The 25,093-nt window shown below is 38.2% G+C and overlaps 1 protein-coding gene across 1 annotated transcript; it reads left to right on the top strand.

Annotated features, from left to right (window-relative positions):
• The first annotated feature begins 1,059 nt into the window (after positions 1 to 1,059).
• On the top strand, positions 1,060 to 23,557 carry SH2D1A (SH2 domain containing 1A). The gene is made up of 4 exons (XM_072816877.1): positions 1,060 to 1,393; positions 15,433 to 15,496; positions 20,694 to 20,838; positions 21,860 to 23,557. Exons 1-4 carry the CDS (start codon positions 1,257 to 1,259, stop codon positions 21,898 to 21,900), a joined length of 387 nt encoding a protein of 128 aa, XP_072672978.1. The 5' UTR covers positions 1,060 to 1,256; the 3' UTR covers positions 21,901 to 23,557.
• Positions 23,558 to 25,093: the final 1,536 nt, after the last annotated feature.

Raw genomic sequence — 25,093 nt, 5'->3', positions numbered from 1 at the left:
TCACCATGACTTCAAGGAACTAGGTGTTGAAGTTGTGGAAGAGATGCAACAGACACCTGGCTTCAGTTATTTAAATTTCAGTTTTACAAGTATTTTACATAATTGAAAAGAAAAATGTAGAAGACCATCCAGCTTCAAGCATTAAAGTCTTATTCCAGTGAAAAAGGGGGAAGTTTTGGGGAAATATTACTTAACAGCACATTTTAAAATGGAAGCTATGTTTTATTTCAGAGAAGAAAATAAAAATTGAAAGGCTTTAAAAAATTAATGATAGTTTAGCATCAACTGGAGGAAAAACACTCTATTAACGACAGAGGATAAAATTATTGACGCTTGTGATGTGATTTAAAGCAACTTTTATGCCCCAAATGCTGAAAGGTAGGTCCTGTACATCAAAGGGCATAAACAAGTCCACATAAAGACAAAGCACCAATGAAATGATGCTTTCTCTCATCGAAAGCTCATCAAATAAAAAAAAAATGGAACATCTTCACACATAGACTGATTTTTGTTCGTCAATCAGCACTCTGGGATCTTGGCCAAGAAAGTAGGAAAAATCAGTGTTTACTCAGGATCAAGATTGCTCAAGATGACAAGGAAGAGTAGAAAAGGAGACTTGCCCCATGTTGGTTTTTCACTGACTACTTCTGATTGTGTAGGAGCCTCTGGCTGTGCTCAGGAATGACTGCACACTGATAGTTCTGGTAGTTTCTGTGTTTTGGTCTCAGAGCTTTAGGTTCTTTCATTCTCTGTCAGCATGTTTCTGCCCCACAAGAAGGCCATGTACACCTTGCCTCTATCATCAACCCTTTTGGGAACTTAGTTAAGCTAAGTCATCTCTGGTGGCCCCTGGGAAAACTGTAAGAGTGGAAGCATTAGCAAGCATTCCTGTCTGTGTGCCAGAGTCTGCCCTGGTAGTACAGTCCATATCTTGCCAGGACATTCTTCCAATTGACCTTCCTTCTCCTTCCGAACCCTGTGTGTAGGGTGGGGTAGGGTAGGGCGGGGAGGGGGATTGAACCTTGTGGCAATAACCAAGCTTCTAAATTGCTGAGCTGGTTTTAATTGAAGTGTGAGAAGGAGGTTTTAAGGCAGAGAGACAACATCCTGTTGTTCGGGTTCGGGTGCTCCTCTCTCTTTTTCTGCACATCTGGCTGAACTGGGAGTCAGGTGGCTGACTCCGGGCCCGGTTGCAGCAGCAGTGGCATCTGCCCTCCACTGTCCCACGCCTCAGCGGCCCAAGAGTCCACCAGGCCATGGACGCGGTAGCCGTGTACCATGGCAAAATCAGCCGGGAGACCGGGGAGAAGCTCCTGCTTGCCACGGGGCTGGATGGCAGCTATTTGCTGAGAGACAGCGAGAGCGTCCCTGGCGTGTACTGCCTGTGTGTGCTGTGAGTATGTCGCGGTGGCCGCAGGCTCCAGGCCCCATGAGGGCACCGGCCGGGGGTGCAGGCTCATGTGAGGCGTTGAGGCCTCCTCCACGGCTCATGTGACGGCGCCAAGGCCTTCCCACGGTCCAGCTTAGGGGGTCGTGCTTTGAGGCCCCTCATGGGGCTTTCACTCCCAGGGCCTTCACTCTCCAGAAGGGCCTCCCTGGGTCTTTTGTGGCAGCTGCAGAGAATGCCCTTTGGGGTGGGGAAACGCAGCCTAGAATCTACCTTTGCTCTGAGAAAGATCCAGGCTCCCAACTTCCAGTTTTGACCTTTAGTCGAGGCCAGCTAGGTGGAGCCTTGGCATGGTGGACTGGCCAAAACTGGGGCCACCAGCTCCTGAGGAAAGGAAAGACCTCTCTCCAGATCCCTTTAAATGGAATTGGAGGTGTCCTCCCAAAGGAAACCATCACATTCTGGGAGAGGAAGAAGACTGAGAAACGGAATCCGTGACTTCAGGAGTGCAATTCTGGTTAGGTCGGGGTGCCAATCGGGGTATTTGTAAGTGAAACTGCCTCTTGGCATCTGCTTACTTCGCTTCTTTGAGAGAAGCTGTGTGTGGGGGCAGAGAGTTTCAGAGGTAGGACCCTTCTTGATAAAAAGCTAGGACTGACAGTAGTGGTAAAGGGCATGGAGGGAAAACACCCTTGTTATGATTCAGCTTTGCCGCTTGCCTAGGCATGCCTTAGTCTAACACCCATTTTAAATCAGATGTACCTTCATCTTTGCCTCAAGGGCTCCGAGTCAGGGAGATCTGAGACCTAATCCTGTGCTAGTCTGATGGCAGGCTTGTGACCTTGGCAAGTTGAACTCTCAGTCCTTCAGTTTTCTTGTCCATAAAATGAGTATAATAATACGACCTACCTCATAGGATGGCGAGGATCAAATGCAGGTAAAGAATTTAACACTGGACTTGACACATCATAAATGTCCAGTAAATGTAAGCTATTATCATTATTATTGTATTTTTCTCCAGTCGAGTTCTTTCAGTACTCATGGCACATTTCCAAGGAAGGACCTAGCTTGATCACTTTGTGTCACATGTGAAACACCTGTGCTGTGTAGTCGGTTCTAGTCAGAAACAAAATGAAGGAAAATGCTTGGTAGTAATTTTGATACCTAATGATACACTGCAAGATTGTGAAGTACTTTTTGGGTCCGTGAAGAAAGATCATGCTGAGGCTGTTATTAGATGATTTTCGTTTATTTTGTTTATTTATTTTTTTAACATGGTCAGGCCAAGTTTGTGGCAACTCTCAGGCCTTGCTAAGTACATTTATTATAAAGACTTCAAGAGAACATGTGGAAGCACTTGACTCTCTTGGGCTCGGATCTTTTTTTTCCTTTTGCAGTACAGTTGTCATACAGCGTTATATTAGTTTCCAGTGTACAGCATAGTGATTTGACAGTTCTACACACTACAAAATGCTCACCACGGCAAGTGTAGTCACCATTTGTCACCATACAAAGTTATTACAGTGTTGTTGATTATATCCCCTAGGTTATACCCTTCATCTTTGTGACTTATTTATTTTATAACCAGGAGTGGGGTGAGGTGGGGCGGCGGGGGTACAGATTGAACCTGTGTCAATAACCAAGCTTCTAAATTGCTGAGCTTGTTTTAATTGAAGTGTGAGAAGGTACTAGAAATTTGGACCTCTTAATTCCCTTCACCTATTTTGCCCATCCCCTCACCATCCCTCTCCCCTCTGGCAACCACCAGTTTGTTCTCTCTCTGTATTTAAGAGTATGTTTGTTTATTTTCTTTTTTAGATTCTGCATGTAAGTGAAATCATAAGATATGATATCATATGGTATTTGTCTTTCTCTGACTGACTTATTTCACTAGTCTCTAGCTTCACCCATGTCATTGCAAATGGCAGGATTTCATTTTTATGGCTGAGTAATATTCCTTTCTATATATTATACCACCTCTTCTTTATCCATTCATCTGTTTTTTAAAAATAACTTGTGTTTTTTTGTTTTTGTTTTTAAAGATTTTTATTTATTTATTCATGAGAGACACAGAGAGAGGGAGGCAGAAACACAGGCAGAGGGAGAAGTAGGCTCCTTGCAGGGAGCCTGATGCGGGACTTGATCCCAGGACTCCAGGATCACATCCTGAGCTGAAGGCAGGCCCTAAACCACTGAGCCACCCAGGGATCCCTCCATTCATCTGTTGACGGACACTTGGATTGCTTCCATATCTTGGCTATTGTAAATAATAGTGCAGTAAACATAGGGTGCATGTATTTTTTTGAGTTAGTGTTTTTGTTTTCTTGGTGTCAATGCCCAGTAGTAGAATTACTGGATCATGGTATTTCTATTCCAACTTTTTTAAGGAACCTCCACATTGTTTTTTTTTTTTAAAGACTTTATTTATTCATGAGAGACACAGACAAAGAGAGAGACAGAGACACAGGCAGAGGGAGAAGCAGGCTCCATGCAGAGAGCCTGATGTGGGGACTCGATCCCGGGACTCCAGGATCATGCCCTGAGCCGAAGGCAGGCTCTAAACCACTGAGCTATCCAGGGATCCCTCCACACTGTTTTCCATAGTTGTTGCACCAATTTACAGTCCTACCAAAAGTGCAAGAGGGTTCCCTTTTCTCCACATCCTTGCTGACACTTGTTACTTATTGTCTTTTTGATACTAGTCTTGGGCTCAGATCTTTATGATTTGCTTACGTTATTTTTTTCCCAAGTGGAAACTTGGGAAGGTCAGTGAAAGCCGCCTAGTATTCTTGGGCTCTTTTCATTCAAAAGAATGTGGTGGAAGGAGTGGGCAAGTGAAAGGGGCTTCTTTAGAGAGGCTGACAAAGGGGCTAATCAGCCCCTTAGCCTAGAGGCAAAAAAAGGAAGCCTGAGCAGGGGAGTAAGATGAGACAGTATGGCAAGATGCACCTAAAGACTCAGTCATGCTGGCCCCTTTGTTGTTTCTCAAACCTGCCAGCTGTGCTCTCCTCCCAGCATCTTTAGACTTTATTACTTTTGCCTCTTGCCTCAGAGACCACTTCCTTGACCACCCTATCTAAATTAAGTACCTTCTCCCTGTGCCTGTTATACTCTATGACTTTATTTTTCTTCAAGGAGCTCTAAACTGTCTGATATTTGATTGTTTACTTATGTATTGCTGTGTTTCTCAGCAAAATTGAAACTCAGTGAAGGCAGGGACATCGTCTCCTGTACAAGGAACACAGGCTAGCACATAATAGCCGTGATGAGGCACGTTACCAGGTACATGGTAGGCATTCAATAAATATTTTTGAACTAACCAATGAATTGCCAAGGCAAATACTCTTCTTCACTGCAAAGAGCTTTTTTTTTATTTTTTAAAAGATTTTATTTATTTATTTATTTATTTATTTATTTTAAAGATTTTATTTATTTATTCATGAGAGACACACAGAGAGGGAGACAGAGACATAGGCAGAGGGAGAAGCAGCTCCTTGTGGGGAGCCCGATGCGGGGCTCTATCCCAGATTCCGGGATAGAGCCAAGCTATCCAGGCATTCCGGCTCAATGCCAAGCCACCCAGGCATTCCTGCAAAGAGCTTTAGACTGATAATCAGGCCAGGGTGTGGGCTCTGGGGAAGTCATTCAACTTCCCTGGGTCTTGGTCCTCATACCTGCTAAATAAGGATTGTAATGTGTGCCTACCTTCTGCTGAAGATCACTATTGGAAAAATATGCAAAAGAAAAGGACTACCAGGATGCCTGGGTGGCTCAGTGGTTGAGCATCTGCCTTTGACTCAGGTTGTGATCTTGGGATCGGGGAACGAGCCCTGCACTGGGGTCCCCACAAGGAGCTGCTTCTCCCTCTGCCTATGTCTATGCCTCTCTGTGTCTCTCATGAATAAATAAATAAAATCTTTAAAAAAAGAAAAGAAAAGGATAACCTTTTGCTTATGTAGGCTTGACCACATAAGGAATTAACTTAGGCAGAGTGGGGATTTCTCGAACATTTAAGTTTTTACCCAAAGTGAATCTTGCATAAATGCAGTTTTTATGACTCTGAGTTCTCCACCCAAACCTTATGAAGTAGCAGATGGTAGTAGGCAAACTGGGAGTCTCCTAGCATGTCTTTTGACGGGCACACTGGGGCCTCAAGTCTTAGAGTGTGATTGCCAGACTGTGCTACAGGGGAAAGACACAAGGATTCATTGTCTTTTATGAGAGTTTCTCAATCTTTTTGAGCCACGGGTCCCTTTTGATAAACGTAAATATTTCATGCCCCCATTTTAGTACTACGATGTAGTAACAAAAATCAAATTTTATTTTGAAATAAAATATGTACTCATTTCAACCCAAAATTTGTATGCTTATGATATGCAGTAGAAATGACAATGTGAATGGTGTCATATGCATAAGAACAATAAGATACAGCTAACAAACATGAATTGATTGTAGAGTTCACTGAGAGTAGTTTCTCATTCTATCTTTTATTTTCACCCATTATCCAAGAAGGTTTGGTTGAGCTTTAGTTTCTGCATTTTTATTATAGAAATAATACATTATGTATTATTTCAAACTTTTATCTGTTTTTATTGTTTTTATTTGTTTAAATTCAATTAGCCAAAATATAGTAAGGACATCGTTAGTTTCAGATGTTGAGTTCAATAATTCATCTGTTGCATATAACAGCCAGTGCTCATCACGTCATGTGTCCTCCTTAATGCCCATCACCCAATTACCCCATGGATGAATGGATAAAGAAGATATAATACACACACACACACACACACACGCACAATGGAATATTACTGAGCCATCAGAAAGAATGAATACCCACCATTTACATCAAAGTGAATGGAACTGGAGGGTATTATGCTGAGCGAAATAAGTCAGTTGGAGAAAGACAATTATCATATGGCTTCACTCAAATGTGGAATATAAGAAACAGTACAGAAGATCATAGGGGAAGGGAGGGAAAACTGAATGGGAAGTCATCAAACTTTATTTTAAACTCTACTTTCAAACTGTGCTTGCTCCGTTCCCTGGTTCTGAGCCCCCAATAACGGCCTTTAGATATGGCTTTTCCCTCTGTTCAGTTTGGGAACATTGGATCTCATAAAGTACTCAAGAAGTTTTTCATTTACAGATTTGTTCACTTTCCTTTAAAGTGAATTTTCCTTTCAGTTATTTTCAATACATAAATGCAGATTTTTGTATAATGAGTCTTTAAAAATAGTTCCTAATACCTATTCTTCTTATAGAAAATTTAAAAATGTAAGAATGGAAATGAGAGAAATCATCTACAGTTTTATAACCTAAAGACAATTATTGTTGAAAATTAAGTGAATTTTCTTCCATATTTTAATAAAATAAATTTCTTTCTGAGCACACAAGTGTGTATTGTATTCCACTGCATTTTCCATTTAATATGAAAAAAACGCCATTCATATATAATATTCTTACAAATGATTTTAAGACATCATTTTTTAATGGTTGCGTGATAGTTCAGCCAGTGACTGTATTATATTTTTCTTAACCAATCACCTATTTTTAGACATTTAAATAATTTCATTTTTCTTTGCAGTTACAAATGTCATCATGTTTCTTATTTTAGTCCATAAAGATTTCCTTGTATTTATGATTACTTTCTTATAATGAATTTCAAGATGTGCAATTTCCAGGTCAGAAAACATTGACAGCTTAGGATTCTTGATATATATATGATCACCAAATATTTTTCCTAATGGTTATGCCAGTTTACATATATGTTCATCAGTAATGCATGAGACTGTCCATTTCACTGTAGCTTCCCTAGAAATGGGTATACTGTTAACAAAAGTTCTCCTTGAAATTTGGTGTCTCACTCTTCATTTCATATTTCTTTGATTAGTGAGCGAGTGTCTTTTATATGGTTGGTAAGCTATTGTATTTCCTGTTCATAAACTGGCTCTTTGTGCATTTTGCCATTTTACCATTTGGATCCTACTATTTTTCTTAATACATTATGAATTTTTATATACTAATCTTTCATATGTTGCAAGTACCTTTTCTCAGTTTGATGTTTACCATTACTTCTCTCTGATACACAAAAAATTAACATTTTTGGTAGTCAGATCTGTCGCTTATTTCCTTTGTGCGTAATTTCCTCCTTTGCTTCCCAGCTTAGAAAGTTCTCCAGAGATGTCATGCAACTTCACTTTAGTTTTTGTTTTCAATTTACAGTTTGGTTAGTTTACACTTAACTCTTCAATTCTGTTTGGAATTTCATTTTGATGTGGAGAAGGGATCTATTTGATTTTGATTTGATTTTAGCTAACAATTGGCCCAGTATGATTTACAAATAGAACGCCATTCCTCATTGATTTCCTCACCTCCTTTACCATATATTAAACTCTAACAATAACAATTATTCTTTCCCATCTATTTGGCTCAACTGATCTATTTATTCTTGTATTACTAGTATTATAGTATGATAATGTTTAATACATTTAAATACTTTGCTATTCTTTTTTATCCAAAGATTTTATTTTTAAGTAATCTCCACACCCAACATGAGACTCGAACTCACAACCCTGAGCTCAAGAGTCACACACTCCACTGACTGAGCCAGCCAGGCGCCTCAATTATTTGCAATTCTTACTTATTGGTTCTTTGAGATGAAATATAGAATAATTTTGTCAAATTAAAAAAAATCCCATTGGGACTACATTAAACTCATTAATAAATTAAGAATTGTCGGGATCCCTGGGTGGTGCAGCGGTTTAGCGCCTGCCTTTGGCCCAGGGCGCGATCCTGGAGACCCGGGATTGAATCCCACGTCGGGCTCCCGGTGCATGGAGCCTGCTTCTCCCTCTGCCTATGTCTCTGCCTCTCTCTCTCCCTCTCTCTCTCTCTCTGTGTGACTATCATAAATAAATTAAAAAAAAATAAAAAAAAAGAATTGTCATCTTTAAAGAACGTAGTTTTCTCATTAAAAAAACCAGATACATCTCTCCATTTATTAATTTTAAAAATTTATGTCTATCAATAAAGTTGTATAGTTTTCTTCCTATAGGTTTTGCACAGTTTTTAAGTTTATTTCTAATCATTGTGTTTATGAATGTGTGTGTCGATTTTTTTTGTTTCTATCGTAAATAGGGTTTTCTTCTTCCACCATATTTTCTGTTGCTTAAGAAAGCTACTAAATATACCTATTTTTCTTGTATTCATCTTGTATACTAAAGGCTCTTATTAATGCAAATAGTTTTTATTTTATTTTAGTGTAGTTTATTCTTTTTGGTTTTCTAGGTATATTAAGTTTCTTCTAAGTTATACTTGGACTCTCACATTTCTTCCCTTCTCACTCTCAATGTAGATAGTCATTGGGAAAGTCCTACATGTCCACTGGGATAGTTTGATGTGATAGGAGGAGAAAAACCTATTTAAAATATTTAAAATAATTAGTTTGCAGAAATAGTTTATTTCCATAATTAGCATCCTCCTATACAGCTCTGACTTTGTTTGCTACCTATCCAATGGAAGATTTGGAAGCAGGAATGCTATTAGATTCTTTAGTTGCAAGGAAACCTAATGAAGTCATTTGACATATATGTCTTTAGATAAAAGGATAATTATCTTTTTGTCCTCTGAGATTTAAGGGATGACTGGGAATAAAGTGCCTATCAAACCATTGAACTGGAGAAATGGGGGAAGGAGCAGTGACGAAATAAATTTCCAGTTTATCAGTTGAAATAGAGGAGAACGTTGTAGCAAAGAACTCAAAAGAATGAGAAATTATGACTTAATTTACAGTTAGTTTTTTATTACAATTGGATATGTGTGTGTTGGTGCCGCATTTATCTCCATGATAATTTAGGTCAACAGAATTATTTTGGATTTTCTGAGTACCATCCTTTAATGGCAGAACAAACCTGAAAGCCAGCCTAGGATTAAAGTTGCATCACATAAACCCCCAAATGGACAATTCACAAGCAGTAAATCAAAGGCAAGTGCTGATTCTGGCTGGCGATGTGAAATTAAAGTTGCGAGATTAATCTGAGGATGTCATTTGCGTATGTGAAGGGGAAGTCTGAGATGATCTTTTTTGGGCTCTCCTCAGCTGGCCTCTTTCGGCCAGCCTCTTCTTTTCCTCGCCCCCTCATTGGATACTTCCAGCCCTGAGGCCAAGTAGACTCCCTCCCTTTTTGAGAACCATGCTTTTGGAGTCACCTTAAGACCAATTTATTCCCGGTGGTATAAGAGAGAGGCAGCATGGAAAGATGGTTAAGAGCCTAGCTCTTTCATCCAAACTCTCTGGGTGCATACCAATTTGACCCTAAACTAGCTATTTTACTTCTGGCAAGTTACTTAAACTTTCTGTACCTCGGGTCCCTTATCTGTGAAAAGGGAAATGGTAGTAAAAATAGTACTTACCGCATAGGGTTAATAATCCTCAGAGGATTATTAGCTAATTTATAAAGTTAACATGTAGGAGGCGTTTGTTAATGTAAATAAAAGATCTACAAATAATTGCAATACTAAGCCAGGGCATCATAGGAGTACATGAATAAAACGTTATGTGGCAGCTCGGGGGAAGAAGAGATTATATTTATTGTCATGACTCATCGAAACTGGTTTACATAGTTTTCCCATCAGACTTGAAGGTGAATGACTTGATGGTTCTGAAAATTCAAGTTCAGTCTGAAAAAATGAAGATCCTGCCATAGAAAATTCAGAAATCTCTTGACTCAGAATCTTGACTCAATAATGATGGCTTTGTACAGGATACCATTATTCTGGGTATAAAAGTTCTGAAGTATTTGTTTTAAAATCAGTCACATTTTAATTGTGCCTTGAATTTTGTGCATAGCATTGCTTTGTATAGACAAGACTGGGCACTAGCTTGTTTTTATTTGCAGTGTCATGAAGAAGGCAAATGTAACTAAACTTTTTTGTAGTCCTTGAAGTGGTATAAAGATGGAACTGATGTGGTTTTGTTAGTTCTAAACCAAGATCTGTCCCTAACACTGACCCCTTGAGAAAATAAGAACTAAATCAGGTTGCTTTCTTCTGGTTCATTTCTAACTAGAGAACTTTTTAAAGAGTTGGGACAGCTTTTGAAAAAATTAAGGCAAATTTTAATATTAGCAGGGCCTGAATCAACACATGCTTTGTAGTCATTAAAATGCAAAATTCTAGTTAAAATTAATGTCAATAACAACAACAGCAACAAAAAAGCCTCTGTTTTCTACCAATCATTGATTTACTAGATTTTTCTTCCAGGATAAATTTTAAATTCCAAGCTAATTGACAAGTCTGACAAAAGATTTGATGGAGGAAGGAATTTAAAATTACATAGCATTCTTGGTTTGTCTGTATTAATGGAAGGAGCCAGAGGAAAGATAATCTTGAAAGGGATGTAATGGTTTTTAAACATAAATTGTATTTTTCTGATTTGTGACTTGGCTAGAATAGATTTGTAAAGCACCAAATTGTTGTTTCCTTTTCTTTAAAAAAGTTAGTAGCTACTTATATAACTTTATAGGAAAAATTAATATGCAAGGATGCATTTATATTAGTTTAAACTTACATCTAGTTTGTATACATACAAGTATGGTTCTGAATAGTTGTAATCAGAGTGGTGTCTCTGTGTGTTCACTTCTTTCACATATCATAATTTATTTTAACATAACCCATGTGCTTAACATTTTTTGAAAAATACTTCGGTATTATTTTGAATGGTTCTTTCTACTGCCATTTTCTTATTTTGAATAACATTCCTTATTTAGGGGTACTCAGGTTAATTCTATTTTTTTCACCATTGAAATAGAACTAGTATGAAAATCTCTGTGAAATTGCTTTATCCATTGATTCCTTGGAGTGTAGTGAAGATAAGCAGGGTCATTCATTAGGTTAAAAATATGCACAATTTTATAGCTCTTTTTATAACTTTATTTCCGATTTTTTTCTAGAACAGTGATTTTTCAGTGGATGGGGAGAGAGCATGTGTAGTTTGAGAAAACATATTCAATATTTTAGTTTAATTTTATATTTTAAAATGATTATTTCATAACTCAAGCAACAGAAAACAAAACAATGAAATTCTGTTGGAGAAGAGGAAGTACATGGTTCAGAAACACTGCTCTCTGAAGACTGAAACAATTGAAAAAGCTTCAGCTTATATTTATTTTTTCCTGAAAGATTTTTACTTATTTTGAAATTAAAAAAAAATCTTTACAGATGTATAGTTAACATACAGAGTTATATTGCTTTTGGGTGTACCATAGAATGATTCAACACTTCTGTACATTACTCAGTGCTCCTCACAATCAGTGTACTTTTAGTTCCTAAAGGAGAGACTGAATGACTATGGAGGAGGTGGCACAGAAGTGTCCTTGGTGAGTGAAAGAAGCCAGCTTGACTTGGCTGAATTGCCATCAATACTCCCAATAAGGTGTGGGCATTCTTTCTGCGTTTGAATCAGCACATCCATAACTTGACTTACAAAGCACCTGGAGATGTTGTAAGACTACACATTCTGATTCAGCAGTTCTGGGCCATCGCCCGAGATCCTACATTTGTAACGAGTTCCCAGGTGACGATGAGGACATTACCCTTGCAGTGTAATTTGGATGGTACTGTTTTGGATCTCTTCCATCCAGGCCATGGGGAAATGAGAGTTGACTTCAAGGGATCCTGGGTCAGTTACTTCAGTGACCTGAAAGTGGAAGAGATGAACTACTGGCTTAGTTGAGGGGTGAAATGATTCTGCTCATTCAGAAATCTGAGGGGCGGGGGAGTAGGAAATTCTTAATATTAGATGGGTTAATTGCAAGAAGTTTTAGGTGCCACTGACACCAGGTGGTTCAGAGACTGAAGGAGGTAAGGGCTTTTGAAGTGGTACTCAGGTTCCTGCTGCTTAACTGAAAGTGAGATAAGATCAGATTCGTTAGGAAACAATTTTCAAAACAGACTCATTTATTTTGACTAAATGAGGCTGAATGATAGTAGGGAGATAGATTCTTTGTATTTTTTAGAGACTCGCTGTTTTAGAAAGTGAAAACTAGTTGCTGACGATTTGGCTTGCATCACTGCTGAGATTTTAAATAATGCATTCCCACATCACCTTTAATGATACTGAATTACTGCCATTAATCACTTCCCACAGGCAAAATGGGACTAAGGACCTATGCTAGTTGTCTGATTCTATCTCCATTTTGCTGTATGACTTTAAGAAAATCACTTAAAACCTTACGTTTTAAGTTCCCATGGTGAAAAATGGAAAACAAAGCCCTCCCTTGTTCCCTATAGAGTACTTACCTAATCAGTGGACTTTGAGGTAGAATTTATAATTTCAAAAACAAAAGTCTTTAACAATGTAATATTTTATATTTCTTTTGCATATGTTATATATGTGCATATATCAAGCTATTTTCTATATGATCTAAGTGTGCTGGCAAACCTTCATAACAAAAATGAAAATTTCCTATAATGACACCAGCAATTAAATCGAATTTTTTTGATTTCTCGAATGAAATGAACTTGATTATAGTGTTTTAGATGTATGATTTTTGTCCTTTAGGTAATCGGTACTCATGGATATTGATTAAAGATATAATAATTAAAACCACATTTTTTAAAAGATTTATTTATTCATTTGGGGGGCAGGGGCAAAGGGAGAGGGAGAGAGAGAATCTCCAGCAGATTCCCTGCTGAGTACAGAGCCCAATGCAGGGCTCAATCCCATGACTCCACAAGATCATGACCTGAGCCTAAACTGAGAGTTGGGCATGCAACTGACTGAGTCACCCAAGCCCCCCTACTCCACATATTTAAAGACTTAGTTCTAAAGGGAATTGATGGTAAATAAAGTCAATAACTCGAGGATGACCCTCTGTTTGGAATGCTTTAGAATCATATGTTCTTAAAAGTTTACATACATTTATTTTTTACCAGAGTTTAACATGTATTCTAACCAAAGATCTATATTGGCCTGAACTTGTGCCTAAGAATAACAATCAGAAAATGTTGAAAATAAAACTGTTGATCCAGAGAATCTGATCCATATTCATATTCATAATTCAAAATAATTTAGAACAAAGTTTACCCTACTTTTCTTTCTTTTTAAAGATTTTATTTATTTATTCGTGAGGGACAGAGAGAGAGAGAGAGAGAAGCAACAGAGATATAGGCAGAGGGAGAAGCAGGTTCCATGCAGGGAGCCCGACATGGGACTCGATCCTAGGTCTCCAGGATCACACCCTGGGCCAAAGGCAGGCGCTAAAGCACTGAGCCACCAGGGCTGCCCTTACCCTACTTTTCTATGAAGTAAAAGTTTATTGTAGCATTACCATAAATACTAAAGTACAATGAATAGTGTATATCCATTATAGTATGGGGACCAAGAGCTAGGGCTCTAGAATTAAACAGGCCTGATTCTAATCCCATGTTTTCTGCTTGATCTCTAGTGTGCTTTTTTTAAACTTAGCTTCTCAAAGTTTCCTCATCTAGAAGATTAATTTGACAATATAAAGCTCATAAGACTATTGTGGGGTCCAAAAGAGATAATCCGTGTGCTATGGACTGAATCGTGTCCCTGTCAATTTGATATGTTGCAGCCCCAACCCCGCAATGTGACTGCATTTGGACATAGGCCTTTGGTATCTAGTTAAATTTAAATGAGACCATAAGCATGGGGCTCTAATCCAATAGGATTGGTAGCCTTATAAGAAGAAGAGAGAGATGTCTCTCTCCATGCACACACAAGGAAAAGCTCATGTGAGCACACAGCAAGAAGGTGGCTGCATACAAGTCAAGAGAAGAGGTCTCAGAATGAAAGCTATGTTACTAACATCCTGATCTTGGACTTCTAGCCTCCGGAACTGTGAGAAAATAAATTTATTTTGTTTAAGTGTTATTTAATTTTTTATGGTATTTTGCTATGGGAGCCAAAGCAAACTAATACAGCATATAAAACTCTTGGTATCGGGATCCCTGGGTGGCTCAGCGGTTTGGCATGTGCCTTTGGCGCAGGGCGTGATCCACCCTGGAGTCCCTGGATCGAGTCCTGCATTGGGCTCCCTGCGTGGAGCCTGCTTCTCCCTCTGCCTGTGTCTCTGCCTCTCTCTCTCTCTCTCTGTGTCTCTCATGAGTAAATAAATAAAGTATTTAAAAAATTTTAAAATGAAACTCTTGGTATCAATTATACAGTTAGACAGTATGCTTGCACATAAAACAATGGTGGCGAATGTTTACCCCAAAGGACAAGCTGCTTTCAAGTACTTTAGCAGGAGTTTTTTTAAAAATATTTTATTTATTTATTTTTGAGAGAGCAAGAGGGAGAGATGGAGAGAGCAAGTGGTGGGTGGCGGGGGTGTGGGGGGAGCGGCAGAGGGAGAGGGACAAGCAGACTGTCCTGAGTGCAAGGCCAGACAGAAGACTCCATCCCATGATCCCAAGATCATAACTTGAACTGAAACCAAGAGTTGGATGTTTAACTGACTGAGCCACCCAGGTGCCTCAGGAGTCTTTTTTTAATTCAAATTTGTTTTCTTACTATATTATACTGTAAAGTAACCATAATAGTTGTGTTATAGAAACATAGTATTATTTTTATTATATTTATAATTAATATTATTACTACTATGAAGTGCACCTGATAGTACCTTATCCCAGTGAAATATTTTTCAGCTTAAAGCTCTATATGTACTTAAAAGTAACATGACTACACTTTGTTCAATCTATTCAATAATCCATGATTTTTACCAATTATAACAGGTCTCTATTTTCTTTCTGTCCAGTCTCTCAACTAGACAAACCCTTAGGAGTGTGAGTTCTCTTATTTTAAAAAAGGGAAAAGATAAAGAACACTCTCTAAAAATTGGGATTACCCAGATAATAATATGCAAGCAAGTTAGATCCCCCAAGAGTTTCTTCCTATGAATGCAATGGTGCCATATATGTGTGTCCCAATATATGTAACATTTATGTGGAATAGTTAAGCTCAAATTTAGAGCAGCTGTTATTCTTTTGGAATTTTTCAGTAATGGAAGTTTCTTCTTTCACAGGTATCAAGGTTATATTTATACATACAGAGTGTCCCAGACAGAAACAGGTTCTTGGAGTGCTGAGGTACAGCTCTTTTATTTATTTTTTGTTTCTGGGGGAAATGGGAAGGTGTTTGAAGTTTAAGTTGGTTTTATAAAAGAGTTGTCAAATCCTACATTCCCCAAATATTCATCAAATTCAAATCACTGAAGCTCCGACCCAAAATTGTTCATGGATCATTAAGAAGGCTTTAGAGGATTTTTGTTCCAGTTCTGTTCAGCCACCATTGTATAGAACGGTCTCACTTTGGGCGAAATATACAAAAGTTGAAGGATTGTGTCAGACTTTTAGTGCCTATGCAAAATTTTAGAAAGCGTATACAAAATGTGTAAAATGGTTAAATAAGCAATTATTTACCAGATGATACCAATATGAGCGTTGGTTCTATGGTGGATTAAACAACATGACTCCTGTTTTCTAAGAGCCTATAATACTCTCAGGGAGATACAACATGAATTAAACAGTGATGTGAGAGCTGAGTTTGTCCTCACGTAGATCTGGATTCCAGGTCTGATACCTCCTCCTCCCTGACAGGTCTATAACCTTGGGCAGGTTACTTAACTTTGAACAAATTTCTTCATCTGTAAAATAAGCCTAAAAATAGTTCTTCACTCATAGGGCTCATTTTAAAAAATATTTTATTTACTTATTTGACAGAGAGAGAGAGAGAGAGAGAGCACAAGCGGGGGGAGCGTCAGGCAGAGGGAGAGGAAGAGCAAGAAGCAAGCTCCTTGCTGAGCAGGAAGCCCAATTCGGGCCTGGATCCCAGGACCCCAGAATCATGACCTGAGCCAAAGGCAGATGCTTAACCAACTGAGCCACCCAAGTGCCCCATAGGGCTCATTTTGGAGGTTAAATAAGATAATGCATATAAAAGAAAGCTCTTAGCCACAAGACCTGGTACATAGTAAGCCCTCAAAAATGTGAACTCACCCAGACTCTGGACAACATGATTATTGTCTAGCATAACAATGTTATGCTATGTTATCTAGCATAGGAGTTCAAAGAAGGGAGGATTTTCCAAATATTAGTAATCAAGATTGCTCTTTGTGTGGAGGCAAGACTCCCAGCTGGGCCATGTGGAAAGCACATGGGTAGGCAGATAAAATTAGAGGAAACATTACAGTGGTTTTGAAGGTATGCTCTGCAAAATCCTAAGGTTCTTCTACCTGGGTGCCTTGGGGTTGCTAGAGGTGGTGCACAGAGGGAGAGGAGGACAAAAGTGGGTATGCTTTTGGGTCCCCAATTCATCTTTGATCTGAGAGATTCACTTTTGCTTATCAACTGGGGCTCAAATAAGATTTCGTTAGAAAAATGGGTTCTGATGGCTTTGAAAACATTTGAGAGTCACTATGCCATTGCACGTAATGCCTGCAGAGTGAATCTATTTCCATGTAACAAGGTAGTATATCGCATCTTACCGATGTACAGGTCTCTACAACTGAAATTTTGACCTCAAATTCTTTCTTTGATTTCTGAGAAAGAAACAGCCTGTCTTTGTAATGAAAGCACTTCGTTATGAGTTGTTTGAAAACATAAATGCAAATAGCAACCTCTGTTAATAACTCAATCTATGAGTTTAAGAAATTCTAAAGTCTAGACTTCAAAAAAATTAAAATAGCTCTAACCTTTACAAATTCATCAGTAAATTAGAAAGCCCAAGTTGTAGACTACAAATGTTTTGAACTACAGAGATGAATTAGGGCATGTTTTAAAACACGTTGTCGCTTTATATAATAAATAAATAAATAAATAAATAAATAAGTAATAATAATAATTTATAATCATCACAGATAATTAATACTGTAATACTAATTAGAGGCAAAGCAGTAACACATCTAATCAAAATGACTTTTACCCATTTATATTTTAAAATTCTCTGCAGCACTGCAGAGATGATTGAATAAGAAATTAAATTTCATTTATTATGAAGAATAGCTATGTGTGATATAGACATCTATATTTGTATATAGTTTGATTAGAAATAGCCCTTCTCCCCAGAGAAGTAGCCTTAAGCTGCTAAAGAGTATTCTTTATGGAAAATGTCTTAAATTATTAGGGTTTAGCTAATCTTGTCTTTAAATTTGTTTTCTTCTAGTTCAAGTATAACATCATATGCAGATTGTTACATGATTGTGATCATGTTAAGGAAGAAAGGGCTTATTGAACATAAATGTCCTTTCATCCTGTTGTCTGGTCCGACCCCGTTTATATAATGATATTGTAATTATCTGCACCAAGAGAGCAGAAGATTGGCATGTTTTCTCCAAAGGGAAAACAGTTTTTTAAAAAATGCTTTATATTTATTTTTGTAATGCATATTGCATTTTTTCTATCTACTAAATTTGCTTTCTTAGTTATGTTTTTGCTAAGGGAATATTAAACTAGTGTGTGTTCTCAGAGCTCATATCACCTGACAGTAAGAAATTTCTCTAGAGCATATTGAAGACCAGCTGTGATCCAAAACATGTTTCCATGGATAACTAAGAGATGGCGGTATGAGAAATGTGCAAATATGAACAATAGCTGAGTTCAGTAGCAGAACGGGAGTTGTCAGTGGTATAATTCTTGTGGTAAATATATTCTCAAAACTGGTTAAATGACAGATATTTATACTGCCTTTTGGAACAATGCTTTAGTTTGCCACCCTGCAGGAAAAGTCATGGCAGTAACATTCTATCCTCTGTGCAAAGATTGTGCTAGAAATCTAAGTATATCTGAGATTTGTTTCAAAAAGTGGAATGAAATTTGAACGCTGGATCCACCAAATTATGAAAGACAAATATTATATGAATTTCTACACTAAAAAAAGGATTTTATTTATTTGACAAAGAGATAGTAAAAGAGTACAGGCAGGGGGAGTGGCAGGCAGAGGGAGAGGGAGAAGCAAGCTCCCTGCTGAGCAGAGAGCCCAACATGGGACTAGATCCCAGCACCCCCGGATCATGACCTGGGCGGAAGGCAGGCATGTAACAGACTGAGCCACCCAGGCACCCCCATGTGAATTTCTACTTTTAGATAGACTTTTAGGTTTTATCATTGCCTAGTGTATTAACTTATCTCCTGTGACTCAGTAGAATTTTGCTAAATTGTTAATTTAGAGAATTTTACACCCAATCAACTATCCTTTACTAATATGTGCATTGTCATCAGTGTATTGTAAAGAAAATGTACTAACCTCCCCTTATTGACTTCAGTGCCTTTGGGCTTTTCTGGATGTTTGATCATCGGTAGATGCTAAATAATTTTACTTATTAATCTAAGGAAAACTCTATAAATTAGGATAGTCATTTGCCAGTGAAACATTATATCCCAAATTCAAATTGTACATCTAGTGCTATTATTCCTTCTGTTTGTGTGGATAATCAAGTGTTAACTGCATATAAGTCCCCATAAAAAAGATGCTTCTGTTGATAAATGGTTTTATAAGCCACAAGAACAGCTAAAAAGATGTGTGGTTTGAAATCTTTCCACACTGGGGGAGTGAGCAGTTTCTCTTCTGGTTGGTGACTCTAACTTCTCTAGAAACTGTTTGGTCTTATCCTCTCTGTTGGTGAATTCATTGTGGATATTGGCCTGAAAGACAAAAGACTGGGTCCTGTGATCTAGAAATTGAAAAAGTGCCATAAGGAAAATATAAGGAGGCATTTTGTGCCTATGACCTGCCTGTGCAATTTAGAGATTCTCTTGAAGCCGATGAACTGTTTGGAGCTCTGTAAGAAAAGCCATGGTATTTTGGATAAGGTCTCAAGTTGAGTCCTGGAAAGGTGCTTTAAAAAAATTTTTTTTAAGATTTATTTATTTATTTTAGAGTGTAGGTGGAGAGGGGCAGAGGGAGAGAGAAAGAGAGAATCTGAAGCAGACTACCTGCTGAGCACAGAGCCCGATGTGGGGCACGATGCAGGGCTCGATCCCACAACCCCGAGATTGTGAGCTGGGCTGAAATCAAGAGTCGACTGTTCAACAGACTGAGCCACTCAGGTGCCCCAAATTCTGGGAAGGTGTTTTTGACTATAGGGGTGGCACTGAGACAGAGAATGTTCTACATCTACTGAGGCTCCAAGCTGTGTGAGCCTATGAGTGGGCACTAATTTAAAGCTAGAAAGAATTTTTTCGGTGCTTTCAAAGAAAAATGACTTGCCCCAGTGTGGGAAATGACTAAGTTACTATGGACCACATGCTGTCTTCAGCTTTTAGTCGAGTTGGCTAAAGTTTGCATGCCAGCCTTCACGTTTTCTCATTAACTGCTAACAAACAAACAGCTCCCACCTCAAAAATCTTCCAGATGGAAGAGCTGAAAAACAGCTTTCAAAAAAAAAAAAAACCTAGTCATTGTTCAATTGCTTATAGCAATACTATTTTATTTTATGTAAAATGACAGTTTTGAGTTGATGCCTAAAGCTGAGCTCGCAAGCTTTTGCAGGAAATTGTCGTTTTCAGCAGTTCCTTTGCAAGAGAATTGATGTCAGGAAAGGAATACATTTTAATAGTCACTTGCAAATAATGATCTCTTCAAAAGCAAACAAACAAATAAATAAAGGTGACCTTATATAGTCTTTCATTTTCGTGTCATAGAGAAAACCTTGTCACGGTGAAGTGTTGGCAGAGAGCAATTTGGGGGAGGATAGGGAAGTGTCCCAAGGAGGAACAAATTTAATGAAGGATGAGGCAGGACACATTGTGAGGTGAGAGTCTAGGGACTAACTAGCGATATGTTGTGTGTCCCGTAACGGTCAATTTTTAATTTCCTGTGGAGCATTTTTATTGTGGAATGATGACAGGGAGGATGGGTTGTTGTTGTTGTTGGTTTGGTTTTTCAGGCTTTTTATTAATGACCTGTATGATCTGTGCTTTTTTCTGTGTTTAACTGCATTCTCTCTGTTGGTGCATTCATTGTGGGTAATGGCCTGTATACCCTCAGAGGCTCAGGATGTATGATGGGTAGCAGGCAGGAAGGGCAGGGCGAGGAGCAAGAGCTTGTACAAACTAATACCACCCTTGGGAGAACTGAAATGACAGCTCATTAGCTCCTCTTGCAGGGAAATTCAGCCAACCAAAGTAAGCTCTTCTAGAACTGTTGTTTTTCCTTCTTCCTTATGTTTTCAAATATTTGAACAAGTTACACAAATGTTACCTCTCTACGCATCCCTCCCACATTTTGTAGGCCTATTTGTGTCATTAGGAGATAGGTGAATAATTTGCTTGGCCTTTTATTTTCCAGACAGCACCTGGGGTTCATAAAAGATTTTTCCGGAAAATAAAAAATCTCATTTCAGCATTTCAGAAGCCAGATCAAGGTATTGTAATACCTCTGCAGTATCCAGTTGAGAAGAAGTGCTCAGTTAGAAGTGCACAAGGTACTCCAGGTATGGTTTACCGTTGATTTGCTTGGCAGCTCGGGGTTATGAGTCAACCTGTTCATAAATATATGGTTATGGGAAATTCTTTAGAAACATGCAGTGGGGAAGTAGGTGTTGCCAACCAAGCGAGCAAGAGGGGACTCTTCACAGGCTATGATTTCAATATGCTGTACTGTAAGCTTTTAACAAAACTCCGGGAAAATGTAAAAAATTCGATGAGCCCACAACATGTAAACCTCTCTTTTCCCGTCATGTTCTCTCTTGACCCTTTTGTCAAGGCAGAAGTACCATTTCACTTCACTAATTTGGGCACAAAACATTTGAAAGACGGGACAGTTTGGAAAACACCTGGGCTGTCCCTTACCTGTGATTGGTAGACTATTTTCTCCTTCAGGGTTGGAAAGGCTAATGTTAGCGTGGTCCACGTGATCCTGCTTTCTGAATTTGTGGTGCTTGAATTAATGACACTTTATTGTAGAGGAGGACACTAAATTAGTACACTTTATTATTCTACAGGCACATATTGTTACATCTCCTGAGCAAAGGTACTTTAGTGTACGGATCAAGCTAACGACAGAATACTGGTCAATGTCTGCAGATATGTGATTGTCTATTCATCTACTGAAAGGGGTTAATCACTTGTTTGGAGTAAGAGGATATGCCTTGATTGAAACAATAAATATTTATGATTAGAAAAATGAGCTGTCAGGTCCTTTTTTGACAGGGACCCAGGCTCAGGCATAAATTGACAATTAGACTTAAGTGCTGAATTAAATTAATGAGTAGTTAGCCTTTATAATAGAGATGTAAATAGAACTCCAATTTACAAATTACACGTTATGATTGCAAACTGTTCTATTCTTTAGAACTCAGTTTTAAGTACTGGTTGCTTGAGCTGTATCACTGGGTTATATCTTTGTGAGCTTTATGCCGTGGGAAATTTTATGGTTACAAGTTTGAGTTAACCTGTAATTTTAATAGCTTGTGAGTTTATCTTTTCTTGATTTTCACGATTATTTTTCTTTAGGGAGAAGAGAAGATCCTGATGTCTTCCTGAAAGCACCATGAAGAAAAATCAAATACTTTGTACTTTATTTTCTATAATTTAAATATATGCTAAGTCTTATATATTGTAGATAATACAGTTCAGTGAGCTGCAAATATATTTCTAAAGCCATCATAGTCCTGTAATGGAAGTATCTAGCATCATGTAAAAGCTGAAATGGACTTTGCCAATAATGAGGAGCTTCGAAATGAGGTTATTTTCAGTTATATTTTCAAATGGGAAACTGATTCAAAACATAACGATACTTTATAAAAGATAAATGTCAATTCTTGCCAAATATAAATAAAAATAATCCTCAGTTTTTCTCAAAAGCACCATTTTTAGTGAAATATTATTTGACAGCTACTGCTTTTAAAATGTCTTGCTTGGTTAGATGGCAGGAAGCCGATTTGTGTCCCTTGTCTTTGTCCTGTGTGGTTCTAATTAGGTATTACGCTCTCCACTAGCTCTGGTGGTGTAGGGTCTTCGGGGATTTATGAGTTGTGCCCTGTGTGTTAAAAAGAGTACTGGATAAAGTGTGAAGAATTGCTCTTTAATTCTGAAAGCAACCTTTTCGCCTAGTGTTCTGATGCCGGATAGAGGACCCCATAGCCCAATCCGGAATTTAAAAATCCCGTCATTTAAAATATGTTCTCAACGTCTAGTATATTTGATATTATAGGATTTTTCATCTACCTCTGCCCCAGTTGTCAGTACTCCATGTAAAACCTTAATTTGAAAGGAAGCTCCTGCCCACGGCTGTGCAAGCGGTCTCCCTATTTGGTAGCCCAAGAACACTGGAAACCTTATGGTTATGTTGTTTTTTAACAGTTCCAAGTGATGGCAACCTAAGGGAGAGTCAAGATTTTACACAGTGACAGATATTTATATTTTTTCTCACATTTATATTTTCATGGCTTTTGTGATTTGATTCTGTATCGTTTTGGGGCTCCTAGAATTTATTCACCAAACACAATATAGGGACTGGGGTACAGAGATAAATGCACCCAGCCACTGTGCTCAGGCGGCTTGCTGTCTAGTTGGACAAGAAAACAGTAACAATTAAAAAAAAGTAACAGGGAAAGACCAAAAGATGTCAATAAAAGGTGATAAGCACGGTCTATGTGAGGTTCCGCTGTGTAGGTAGATCTGTTGTCAGAGGCAGAATGAGTCAAGACAAATACTCTGGTCCATGGTCCATAGGAAAATGTGAAGTTCTATTATAAACTAATACATTGGAATTCTGGGTTGTACATGAGTGGGGGGTGGACTTGATGAGCTGCCAAGAGACAGAGCTACTCTCCGTGCACTGGCAAGATTTGGTGTTTGAGCATTTGACATGGACGCAATGAGAGTGCAAAGGTGGAATCGGGCCATAATAATGTATTGTGGGCCATTTACCGTTTCTAGAAGTAAAAGCACCACTTTAACTTGTGAAGGAATTTGGAAAGCCGACTTTCAAATCAAAATGCATATGTTTAGATAATTTTTTCTTATTTGTCGTTTGGGTTTAAATTTTAATAGGTGTATCTAATTTTCACTCTCTCTAACTTGTTCGTTCTGGAATAATCCTAAATATATGAATTATGTATGCATGTTTCTTTATCAGAGTCTCTTTTGAAAAAGCTTTTTGAATCATTAATGGTCTTTCATATTTCAATAAAGTATTTGAAAGCTCTATTTACCGAATTTGTCTTAAAATAGTTGAAAATAATATTCAGAGTTAAGTGCTATTAATATATTAAACAAAGCATTGATGAAGGCCATTGTATCTTATCGGACACATTCTCTGAAAAAGGTAAGTGCTTTTCTGAGTTTGTTACTATCAAACTTTCCAGTTGAAGTGTCTGCCCACTGTTTTCTTTTGCTGGTCTTTTACTCATAAAGTTTTTTCACTTTTTCTCTCCCAGCATAAGCATTCTTGCTATTTCCAAGTACATAATAGCTTGCGGCTTTACAGAAAGGTCATATCCTTGCCATATCTAAAATATTGCCATGCTAACATACCTGTAAGATGCTGAGTCAAGATAGAAAAATGCACGTATATTTCCAAGTGTACACCTTTCTTCAGAAAAAAAAAGTGTGTCAGCAAGCCCACAGGAACATGACAGTTTGTCAAACACTCATTCATTTCCTCTGAAGTTTGTTCTTAAGAGATAAGGTCAGTAAGGGAGACAAGCTTAGGTAATTTCAGTTTGGCTATTACAAGCAAGTAAGCTTCGTGGTAGTACGTAGATAGAATAAGGCTACAGAGGATGCCTCTGATGGAGACTTCTAGTATAAATGGAGGGCTGGATTTAAGATATTATTCGTGATAGAATGAATAGATAATTAAAAAAGTGAGAAATAGCTTTAAAAATCTGTTAAGAAGGTTTAGACATCAGCTCATGTTTTATTTGATTCACTTTATTGAGTTCAGCATCCAGAGTCTATTAATCATAAAATCCAGGTTTGCCCTTGAGCATTTCAAGGTTACAGGATGCCTAGTCTTCCTATTAGAGAGCTGTAAATTCAACGTGGTCGCCTGTGTTTGTCCTTGCAGTAAATGGGATACCATTAGTTTGGAGTTTGCAGCTAGGGGTGAAGTTAAACTACTCAGTTTGGATACTTTCATAACGTGCCCTCGTTGGCCAAACTTGTGGTAAAATGCAGAATGTTCATCGTTAGGTCGTTAGCCTCTTTAAAAAAAAAGACTTTATTTATTCATGAGAGACACAGAGAGAGAGAGAGAGAGAGAGAGAGAGAGAAGCAGAGACACAGGCAGAGGGAGAAACAGGCTCCATGCAGGAAGCCTGATGCGGGACTCGATCCTAGGACTCCAGGATCAGACCCTGGGCCTAAAGCGGTGCTAAACCGTTGAGCCACCCAGGCTGCCCGGTCATTGGCCTCTTAAACGAATAGCTTTATGTAGAAAGATACAAGAAAACCGATTGACTGGAGAGAGCCCATAGGCATAATATTTGAGATTTGAATTTTTTCAGCTTTGTCAGATTATCCCTGAGACCTTAGTTAGGTAAGTCGGTCTGTTACTATTATTGCATTTGCCAAGCAGGAACAATGAACTCTTGCTTGCCTCCTTAGAATTACTGAGGTACTAGAATCATATAAATTTAAGGAAGTAATATGCTAAAAATTTAAATAGCACTGATATTCAAAGATCTCTAACAGGGTGAATAGGGAAGGATATGGAGAAATCTCTTCTCTCGTTTAATAATT

Source organism: Canis lupus, chromosome X (assembly GCF_048164855.1).
Source record: "Canis lupus baileyi chromosome X, mCanLup2.hap1, whole genome shotgun sequence".
In the NCBI taxonomy this organism is placed as follows: domain Eukaryota; kingdom Metazoa; phylum Chordata; class Mammalia; order Carnivora; family Canidae; genus Canis; species Canis lupus.
Note: the sequence above shows the minus strand (reverse complement) of the source record. Positions and strands in the feature narration are given on the sequence as shown.

Excerpts from the sequence above, each read along its gene's own strand:
- SH2D1A (XM_072816877.1), top strand. The coding sequence starts at position 1,257 with ATGGACGCGGTAGCCGTGTACCATGGCAAAATCAGCCGGGAGACCGGG. Across the intron at positions 1,394-15,432 it reads GTGTACTGCCTGTGTGTGCT|GTATCAAGGTTATATTTATA; the intron begins GTGAGTATGTCG and ends CTTCTTTCACAG. Across the intron at positions 20,839-21,859 it reads AAGTGCACAAGGTACTCCAG|GGAGAAGAGAAGATCCTGAT; the intron begins GTATGGTTTACC and ends ATTTTTCTTTAG.